Source organism: Sipha flava, unplaced genomic scaffold, assembly GCF_003268045.1.
Source record: "Sipha flava isolate LNK unplaced genomic scaffold, YSA_version1 42_pilon_pilon, whole genome shotgun sequence".
NCBI classification, from domain to species: Eukaryota; Metazoa; Arthropoda; class Insecta; order Hemiptera; family Aphididae; genus Sipha; species Sipha flava.
In genome coordinates, this window is record NW_020273159.1 from 373479 (window position 1) to 385101 (window position 11623).

Genomic DNA, 11623 nt, shown 5'->3' on the forward strand with positions numbered 1-11623 from the left:
AATATTATATTCCTGTAAAATACTCACTGTCAGATGATATTTATATTTATATATATATTATAAATATTATTTATAGATATATTTATATTTTTCCAAACTGTATGAAACGATGAACACATTTAAAACCACCGTGTTGACAAATCCCCTGCACGTCACTGTTTATTCGGGCCGTGTCGCAGTACGACTCTAAGATGTAACTTTATCCCCGACAATTCATCTACATGTAGAATTGGATGTACGAATTTGTCAACGTGTCACTAGACTGGCGTGTTCGTGAACGAAAATGTCAAGTGTTCCTTAACGTTCTCCGTGTACGATCATCGGAGACGATGACGAAATTGGTCTTTTCCAGACACGCTATACGTCGAGCAAACGCCGAACGTATGTATGGTATATATCAGGGGTGGAAAATTATTTTGACGCTACATGCTGCCAAAAATTACCTTTTTTTTCAAGCGTGCCATTAAATATTATAAAAACAATAAATAATATTCAAATGTGTATAAGATTATTGTTTGATATTATTTGATTTTTGATTTATTTTGTTGAATTGCCTGTTCGTTGATATTTGGTTTTGTAATCGGTAACTTTTAATTGGGTTCACGCGGTACTATATCCAACAGTCTGTCAGTTTATTAGATCAGATTTTATAAAATTAATTTTTGAAAATAGTGACTCGCACAAATGTGTCGAAAAAAAGATAGACAAAATTGGTAACGCTACCGCATTGCATCATGTCACATCGTTCTATCTACGTTCTTAACGAACCTGCAGTTCAATTATGTGATAGACGTCAACAATAATCGTAAGAATAAAATATTAACGTTGCGATATTGTGATTTATTATTAAAGATAGCAATATTTAAATCCATCGTGTGCCATGGATTTGTCATCTCTGGCACGTACACGTCCTGCGCATGCGGTCGAGAGAACGCCGTAGACGCGATCGGCATCATTGTTTGGTTATCAAACTGTTCGTCGTGAAACCGTAACGATAAGACCGAACATGGAATTCGTTCGGACGCTCCGAGACGGGTCGGAACAGAAAACGGCGTCCGCGCCCCGGAGCGAACGCGTTTTCCATCTTTCATCTCGAGAACCCGACACGTTCAGCTGCCGACGACGATCGAAAACCTCGTCGCGTCGTTTTCGGCCCGGCAAATCGTGTCCGCGCAACGGGCACGCCCTCACGGACCGTCCGGACGACCGACCCTGCGGGACACGCGCCGCAGGTAGTCGGTGCCTTTTGCGCGCCGTTCCATCGCCACGTCCGGGGACGTTACGGGCGAGACGCGCCGCGGGTGTTGTAGAACGTGTACGTTCGGGGATCGTTTCCTCGCAGTCCCGTGCGCGGTGTACGCGCATTCGTACGTACGTGTTAGGTTCGGAACGAAAACGAAATGAATAATACGTACGAAATGTAACGATTGATTTATTATTTTTTTATTCGGAAACGCGAAAAAAAAAAAAAAATAAAACACACCATTGTCATAATGTACGCCGCGGGAAGATTTATGATCGGTCGGTAGCCAATTGGACGTGAACAATTTTTACAATCTCGAGACGTCCTTTTTCCTAAACGATTCGCACTTTACGTGTGCACACAACAGCGTTGTGGACGAGGAGGCACTGCCTCGTTATTGTAGACATAGCGCGCAGACCGTTTATCATTTCGGATCAATTGCAAAAAAAAAAACAACGTACGGCTTTATCCGCGAAGATCTGTACACTAAATATCCATTAATCACGTTTTGGAACGCCGTGCCACGTTTAGTCTACTCTCCCGAAATGTACGTGATCGAACTCATCAATGTCGTCCGAGCAACGTTGAATAAATAATTATGTATCCATATGTGTGTGCGTGTGTTGATATAATATTGCTTAAATCATTTCGAAACTTATTCTCATCGAAACATGCGTTATTTGCGGAAACACGTGTTATAACGTCCGATTAGCCACAACATCAATGTACGCTTTGGGAGATAAATATTTATACAAATATTTATCGTTGTGCACTATATAATCGCATGCTGTGCGTTGGAATACTTTACGTCCGTTGCAAACGTGCAATACACGTTCCGTCGCATAACAAACATTTTCCATCTATAAGCAGCCCGTAATATCAATATACAAAAAATGTAAACAGGGTATCGTTTTACAACGGTCTTGTTATTTTTTCATCGTGCCCGAAAATTAATGACTTTTACGTGTCACGAAACGCAAAAGTAATTATTATCCTCCCTAAAAACGCAAAATCGCGAAAAACATTTTTGGATCCGTCTACATATTTCACAAAAACGCAAGTACGATATTTTGACTGGCAGAACCTATAAATACACTAAACAAGTGCTTAATGATGTCGAATTAATTTATATAATGTGGTGCGTAGCACTTTATTAATGATTTTAAATTTATAAAATTGCTTAAAAAGATTTATTCGGTATATTATGTATTAATTACACCGTTCTGTTTAACCACACACCAAATATCAACCAACTACCTACCCATCGTTCTTGATTGGTTGGGTTATGCACCTTAAGTACGTATTCGGTGCCACTACATATAATTTAAGTTCACATGTAAACGCGATACGGTGATCTTACATCTTACTGTTCACGATGATTTTTTTTTTTTCGAAATTTTGCAGGGCAATTAAAGCCATACGAAAACTAATTGGTCATCAGGAAACTACTCCGACTTGATTTGTCGATGGCTCTGAACAAGCCTGCATATAGAATCGTACGAGTGGCAAAGGACGAACATCTCGGTAGGTGGCAGTATCTAAATTCACGTAGGTGATGTACTCGGAAGAAATGTTTAAGGTTCCTCTCCCGACGGTTTAAGTCAATTCGGGTTCGTGCGGTCGCGGGACACACGGACTTGAAATGCGACACGCATTGAATATGTTATTGTAAATTTAAAGCGGCAAGTGTCACCCGGTGATAGAGTTCTTGCGCGTTGTCGCGGCCCGCAATAAATTACGTACCGATAATATGTACTGGGTGCAATATGTTCAGTGTCGAGCTGCCGCGTCGATTTAAGTACTCGTATATTATTAGGGTCGTGCGTCGGTGGCGTGGTCGTTTCCCGGTCGAAACGGCGACAATATCGTCTTGCACACCAATCCTGTAAAACGTACACCTCTTCACCGCTGTGCATTCCTTTGTACGTCCCAGAGTGAAGGCCATGTGCTGAACGTTATTTTTTTCACCCCTAAACGTGGGCTATATACCTGCTGTACAGGGATACACTATATGCACATGCACGTCCGAGTTGGGCGCTGTTGCGGGCACACGCACGCACTATGCTCGGGATCTTCGTATCTTCGTTTGCGGTATAGGTAAAAATATATTTAATCGTACGTACACTACGCAACGCATCGGATTAGATATTAATATTTTATTTACAGGATGTGCTGCCACCGCAGTGATTGACCGTTTTTCCTTACATAGCCAACAAAGAAAAACACTCGCCGATCCACCCTGTATATAATAATATATACCATATATAATATAAATGTATACGTTCTTGTAGTGTCGTCTAACCTCCGAAGGCAATATAAAAGAAGGTTAGGTATTATTCTTATAAGATTTTTTTCCTCCATTACACAATGCGTTTAGTTGAACAACGTCGGCGCATTGTGCCCACGCGCGTATATTGGGTTAAGGGATGACGATTATGCAGGTATACGTATTGTGTTCCTTTGTATATATATATATATATATATACTGGTGTTAATGGTTAAGTTACGTATACGCGATTGTTGAACAATGGAATCTATATAAAATATATTATGTACTATACGTTCGATAATGTGGGACCATACGGGTTAGATAATTTAAGATGACTACTTTTAGAAAAAAAACAGGGACATTTCATGTCAATTTACTTGTTGTAAAGGAAAAACAGGATAAAAATTAAATCAAAATACCCAAAAACAAAAATAAACCCCTATAAAATATATGGTATTCCTGGTTACTTTTTTTGAATGTTACAACTTAAACTGTTAAAACACGTAAACAAATGGTCGTTTCGGCTTTAAGATAGAATGCAGATTAATGGATTAGTAGATAACACTATTTCAATTAATATTATAGATACTTAATAAATAATTGCTAAAATCTATTTTTCATGTCAGCACAACGTCCTAGTAATCACTTTGGCTATGAATTGAGGGGATTATATATCAAGTGTATTTTTCAGTTGGTCTATATAAGCCATAAAGGACACTATATCAATAAGACAAGAACCATGAATTGTTAAAACGAAAATTAGCAAAATATAAAGTTAAGGAACTGCCGAAGGAAATTATTAGGCTATAGAATTGTTAACAAATACTCCGACGTTAATAGACGTAACTATATCCTCAAGTTAGGGGGGATTCAGCCCTAACTTTTTTTAAATAAGTAAAAAATGTAGGGTTAACCCACACCTAAACCTAACTCACTAACCTTTTTTTTTTTTTTGAACCGAGAACCGGGCGGGAATTGTTTGCACATTACTAACACCCGGTCCAAAATCTAACCCACTAACCTAACCCCACTAACCTAACCTAACCCAAACTCGTCCCTCAAGTAATATTCATTATTAAATTACATTATTATTTCATAAATATACAATGTATAAAACAGATAGTAAAAAAAGTGATATTGAGGTAAACATTAAAATAATAATATATTTATTAAGTTTTATTTTAGATACGAGTTAAATTTTCTTAAAAATTAAAAACTTAAAGGAATTTTATAACTATTACAGCTTAAGCCTCCGATCAGTATTGGCAAAATTATTTAAAATGTCTTCTTTGTTTAGAATGTTTGACAAATCTCTTTCAATTGCTATGATTGCTAACTTGGAAAATTGATTTGGTTATATAGTTGACCTTATGTAGGTGTTTATTTGACGCATTGCTGAGACTGAGAATGTTCTTTCGCAAGATGCGGAACTTGTTAGAACTACAGACGTTAAATGTAGCATTTTGTATAAATTTGGGAAAACAGATTTTTCAACGATACTCTTTAGCTGCTTTAAATGTTCCTCATTGTTAATGTTTTCTAATTGACTGTCATAACAGTTTTTTGTAACATTAATTGCAATTTTTGCAACATTAATATTTCATTACTTATTAATCGTTATCTCAAGTTATTAATAATCGTACGTCTTTTACGACTATATTTGTGTTTAATTTATTAAAAATTTCTTAGTAATATTTATGTAGTAAAACCTTACATACAATCATCGTATTACAATGATACGTACAACCAAAAAAAATAAATATTTTAAATTAAAATTAAAAATGTAGCTACCGTTAGTAGACTAAGAATTATAACTGGGGGACTAAAATTCATATAAAAATTAAATGTTAAATTCATCCAACTTACCTAGTCTTTAAGATTAAATTGTTGAATGAACTAGCAAGGAAGTGCAAAGTTTTTAAGTAGAAACAAAATTCATTCATTCATAATTTCCAATACATGTATTATGCACTCGGATCCATAAGATAACACGTTCAACACGGATCGGTTAGATTTTTCTTTTCGATCCATAACGAACGTGACCGACACGATGCCTGCAAAGATTGGTTTGCGTACGCAATAATAATAATATGCACGTACATGCGTTCCGATGTGAATACCTGCAGCAGCAGCAACGCGATCTGTTCAAATACGGAAATAAATTGAATACGAACTCGATTCGCAGTCTCTCGTGATCGATCGATCAACGTAATAAGTGTTTATTCGTTTTTTTTTCGATGTATTTTATACAGTTGTTATAACAATAATATTATAAACTAGCTGACCTAGCAAACGTCATTTCGCCATATATTCATAGTATTTCTAGTATAAAAAATTACCGACTTATTGTATGTTGGGATGGTGTTTATGATTGAAAGAGGAATGGAGCCCCGTGGAAGATGACAACCTATAAGAATTATAAAACACCAACGATTTATTTTTTTACTTTACACGTAAGACATGTATTTTTAAACGTCGATTACTGTTGTCCATTCACTTTGCATAAATCTTGAAATGACAATGGGCCGGTGACGTTAACCAATAAAAGTCGCAAATAGAAGCACTCAGTCTGCCTTGGATTGACTGAGTTTGAAATGTCTTGGAACTCAAGCAAGAAATTCGTTGTGTCTTCAACAAACACGATAGGACAATATGTTATCCAGTGATGGTAAATTTTATGGAAAAAATAATCACTTGCAGGGATAGTAGAAAGGGGTATATTTCCGATACTGTTTTTCACTGTTAAGCCTTCAATTCTCTTAAAGAGAATGATATATTTTTTATGTCTTTTTTTTAAAAAAATAAAAATAATTTATAGTAGACTAAAATCCTGCATTGTTTTTGAAGCAACCTATATTTTTTGTGTATTGACAACCTTTTTTTTTTTTTTTGGTTGATCATGATAACCTAGAAAAACTCAGAGGTCAATCTCAAATCTATTAAAGTTGACCACCCCTTCCCTAAATCGACCTTTCCACTAATTGTATGGGTCGGTATATTTAAAAAGAAACTAAAACGAACAATGAATCAGAATTATTTCACTAATGTTATAGATCTCAGTTTTACACTATATATTTTTCTGTTAATATAAATTTAATTATATATAGTAAGACATTAAAAGTGAAAAGTATAAGAAAATAAAAATAATAAAATCTCAAAAAGAAAAAGAAAAAATGTAAAATGTATAATGGAAACTTGTACAACAATTTAAAATTAAATTAAATGTATATACAAGAATATTTGAAATTAATATGATCAAGTTTTCGTACTAAAAAATTAAAATTTGTAGTTTTTTGTCCACAAACATTAGCAATTCTATTGAGTTATTTGAAAATTGTTAAAAGACAACATCAATTCTTCATGAAGTGCAATTGTGCTATATTTTTCACAAAAAAATATAAATTACGTGCATGTTACAACGTTTTTACCTACCATTTTAATTATTTTCTAATTATTAAGCGTGTCAATTATTGCTGTTTATGTAATTCTACGTTATGTTATTTTAAATTTGATTTATTGTTTCTCGTCACTGTATTGATTGTACTAGTATTTTAATGTATAATTTATTGGATTTCTTCACATTTAAATAATGAAATAAAAATAAATAAAACCATTTGAATTGTTAAAAAAAACCACAATTATAATATCACTAGCGTGAAGTTAAGTATGTTCGTGGCATAGTGGTATAGTCAATTTTATGATATTATTTATTGGATGTATAATGTAATTATAAACATAGTAACTTTAAGGATCAATGTAATTTTCAAGTAAATTGTGTAATAGGGAATTACATTACACATCCAACAAATAATATCACGAAATTGCCTATGCCACGAAAATAACCTACTACACCCTATATTACGTACAGGGTATATAGCATCAAGCAGTAGATCGTCATGGATCACCCTGTACACATATTTATAAGTTCTAAACCTTTTTAAATGAGAACGTACACGCCCACGTCAAGTACCGAGTACATAAATTACCGGCGGGCTAATTGACGGACGCGCTTCAAAACTGGATTAGATATAGATATCCATAATTTCGCTCGCGCGTGGTTAATCTACTCTCCGACAATAATACTCCACATGAGAGTATTTATCCCGAACAGCAACACTGTTTATAAAACGATTTTAATCGACTTGTCGTTGTAATAACACAAGTGGGCAATTATAAATGGGTTTCTAAATACTCGCGATCTATCAATCGGTTTTTTTCTCTCCGAAATTACGATAGGAAAGCAAAAACCTGTAGTCATACGAATGTAGTAGTACCACACACGTAAAAAGCAAACGATTTTTTTAAACTTCAGGCAGAATTCTTGCTCTCTCGTTTTCTCTACATTTGCACTAAATGTATCCGGCAAACCTTTCCTGGCTTTGTCTGAACTCCAAATTTATTGCAACTCAAAATTCGTTCCGTGATCGCCTATAAACTTATACGACGTCCAATCGTCGTAAACAATAAATACAAACTTTCCGATATCCAACAACTTTATTCAAACGATCACAAAAGTGTCTGAATCAGTTTCAGTTGCTCGCTAATCTCTCGAATCTTTTTATGTAAATATCATTATCACCGGAATCCATTTATCGACTCGACTCAGACTTAATGTTTGGCTCGACAACCCTCCAAGAAGATTAAAAACAGAAGACGGTGCAAAGTCTAAAATCTTAATTGACCATTATTTCGACCACCCCACTACCACAGTCATTAGCTTTACAATAAAAATAAATAAATCTCGAGATAACATGCCAGTACCCCTGCCTGGGTGGCTTATTTTTATTCAACCACTATGTAAATTATTCATACATGCCGTCGGTTGTAAATTTAAACAAAATTACCGATCGTGTAACTTTTATAATTATTACAAGAGTTAGAAAAAGCGCGTATTGGGTTTTGGTGCTATCGCACGCTGCAAGCGCACCGAAATATTAATGATAACAGCTCCCGCCGCATGCACAGTATCATCACGGTTAAATTCTGTTTTTAGCATAGAGTAATATTATATGACTCTATGGTTTTTAGACGCTCCTTGTGTTGCTCTGTTGCAGTATCGTTCAGCGGAAGACTCCGTGGGTGACCGGCAGAAAACGTATGCGGCTGTTATCATCGTACGATAAGTATCATAGATACTTATCAATTTTTTTTATCTAGTTAAATGTCAAAACTGTACTTTAAATAGTAGTAAAAATTGTTAAACACCTGTGCGTCCTAGTTGCCCATTCGGACGCCGTATAACGTAGATGACGTGTCGAATTAAAAAACTGGCTATATTGAGGATTGCATTACACTGGCGGGGTCGCCAGAAGTAATGTAAAGCCTTCGACCGGTTAGATAAGGAGGCACGTCATCTTTTTTCTGTTTCACACAAGTATTCCTCAAAACAGTCCGTTTTACTGTGGTCGATGGAAATTTCGAGAGAAGATTCGGTTCGATTCTCGGTCAGGTTTTTTGTGATTTTTTTTATTTATTTATTTTTTTTTTTCACGCCCATTTAATTATTTATATTATATTATTATTATTACTAGCTGACCCGGCAATGCTTTGCTATTGCTAGATTTCAGTACATTTATATATGTTTAGGAATATGTGAAAAGTTTGATATGAATTATATCAGATATTTAATTTGATTAATTTGTTTTATATACGTGTGGAATATATTTGTTTCGTTATGATGTATGATGTACGATTTTATTTTTATTTTTTTTGTTAATTATATCAATTTGTCTTAAGTATTAAATATTTCTGGATACACCACGTTAAGTGTCTCACCTTCTGGGGCCAACACAAATAGATTTTGTTTGCATGTGACACGTGACAGAGCTACGTACAATTGACCATGGGAAAAACACTGGACGGTTAAGTCTAAACCTGCAACGTTTAATGTTTGACCTTGTGCCTTATTAATAGTCATTGCAAAGCTTAATTTCACGGGAAATTGGTGCCGTTTGAACTGAAATGGCAAATTGGTTGATATCATTGGTATTCTAGGAACCAAGACCATTTCCCCAGCTCCGCAGCCAGTAAGGATTATACACTCAAGCAGACAGTTTTTTAAAGACTTTATTTGTAATATTGTACCGTTGCATAATTTAGGTGGACTTAAGTTATGAAGTAAAATTATAGGAGACCCTATTTTTAGAATTAATTTGTGTGGTGGGGCCCCTGAAGGTGATAAAGAATTTAAAAATTCAGTTGGATAATGTATCGCCTCCTCTGCATCTAAAACAGTGTCAATGGAATAGTAAACTTTTGTTGGTGCGTTGAATTTTAACAGTATCATGTCATTTATTTTATTGACTTGATCGTTAGTTGGTGACAATATTGCTCTTTCTTGAAACCAACTTGGCATTTTAGTTGAAATATTAGGTAAATCTGGGTAAACATTTTCAATTAGGTCCATAAAATTAGACATCAAAAAACAAAGCTCAGACAGATCAATTTTACCATTTCTAGTCAGTGACTGACCATTACCAACACGGAGTAAAGCATCAGCAAAAGTTTTATTTCCTTGGTCAGATGATAATATTCTCATATTAGTTTTAAGTTTCAATATAGTTATGTCTGGCCAAATGTAAGATCTCTTTAATGATGCATTGACTTCATCAGCTCTCGTTCCTCTTACTACAACTGGCAAGATTTGACGAAAATCTCCAGAAAATAAGACTGTACAGCCACCCATTAATGTATTTTTATTACGTAAGTCCCGCAAGGTTCTATCCAATGCCTCAACCGAGCTTTTGTGGGTCATGGATGCTTCGTCCCAAACAATGAATACACAATCCCGCATCAATTGAGCAGTGTTGCTTTGTTTGGATATATTACAGACACTTGATGTGTCATCGTAGGACATTTTTAGCGGGATCTTGAAAGTGCTATGCGCAGTTCGACCACCTTCTAAAAGCGTAGCTGTAATTCCAGATGAAACCACAGCAAGAGCGATTTTTCTGTCTGTTCTTATTTTGGCGAGCAATAAGTTAATTAAAAATGTTTTTCCTGTACCTCCAGGGGCATCAAGGAAAAATGTTTTGCCTTCGTAATTATTAATAGATGTCATTACTGCGTCATAAACCGTTTTCTGATCAGAGTTTAAACGTCTCTCATTTTGAACGACCTGTAATAGACGGACACTATCGTAGGACGTCTCTCGCAAGTATTCAGTATTGGTATTCAGATCTATATTGTTCGATAGAATTAATCCAAAATCAGTGATATTTTTGCCAGAAACTGATTGCACCACTTTATTCAACTCAAGTAAAGCTTCATTAAAAATATTTTCATCGTAATTTATATCATCTGATGGACATTCTTTTTGTTTTCGAAACAATACGTCTTCAGCCATACTTGCACGATGATTTTGCCAAAGCCTTATCGGGTCTGTTACTTGGCAAAATACTATCAAAATGGCAAATAAATTTCTTATAGACGGTGAAGTACAACATACAGTAGCTTTAGATAATGTGTTTTACAATTGTAAATCATCTTCTAACAAACCCATTGCTTTGCATGCTTCTTGAAAAGTATCGTACGTCACTCCTTGCACAGTTCGTAGACTTGCAAAAGAAATTGGACCTTTGATCACGTGGAGCAACATTCTTAAGTAAAAACATTCACTGTTATTCGGATGAACTACATACACTCTGCCAAGGGTATCAGTTTTTTTTACCCCAGGATGATTTTCGACGGGGGTTCCTAATTTTCGTCGTTGGAAATTTTTGATAAATTGATTCCAAGTATAATAATTTGGAACCTTGTCATATGTTATGGTTTTAGCAAATTCGTCTTTAGCACATAATTTGAAAAAAGCAGTCAATGTAGTATCACGTGGATTGTTCACAATGTCATTGACATTATGTTGTGTAAAAAAAACCCTTTGTCCATTCTCTAAGTGAACTGCCAAGTGAATAATAGCAGGCGCTCGTTCGTGTACATCAAAAGATAAAATACGCCAAACCGCTTCAGAACTACATATATATCGACCAGATTGAAATTATTCCACTTCATTTCGATTGTATAAACTAAATGTAGCTTGATCACTACCTTTGTTTATATATTTGGTAATATATTTTATTGATTTTACAGAGCTACACAGTTCCACGTTTATATGT

General features: G+C 35.1%; 1 protein-coding gene across 1 annotated transcript; it reads right to left on the bottom strand.

Annotated features, from left to right (window-relative positions):
* Positions 1-9243: 9243 nt before the first annotated feature.
* Positions 9244-10857, bottom strand: LOC112689103 (ATP-dependent DNA helicase PIF6-like). The gene has a single exon (XM_025562625.1). It carries the CDS (start codon positions 10855-10857, stop codon positions 9244-9246), a length of 1614 nt encoding a protein of 537 aa, XP_025418410.1.
* Positions 10858-11623: the final 766 nt, after the last annotated feature.

Bases quoted from the DNA above. Each gene is read 5' to 3' on its own strand.
- LOC112689103 (XM_025562625.1), bottom strand. From the start codon at position 10,857: ATGGCTGAAGACGTATTGTTTCGAAAACAAAAAGAATGTCCATCAGAT.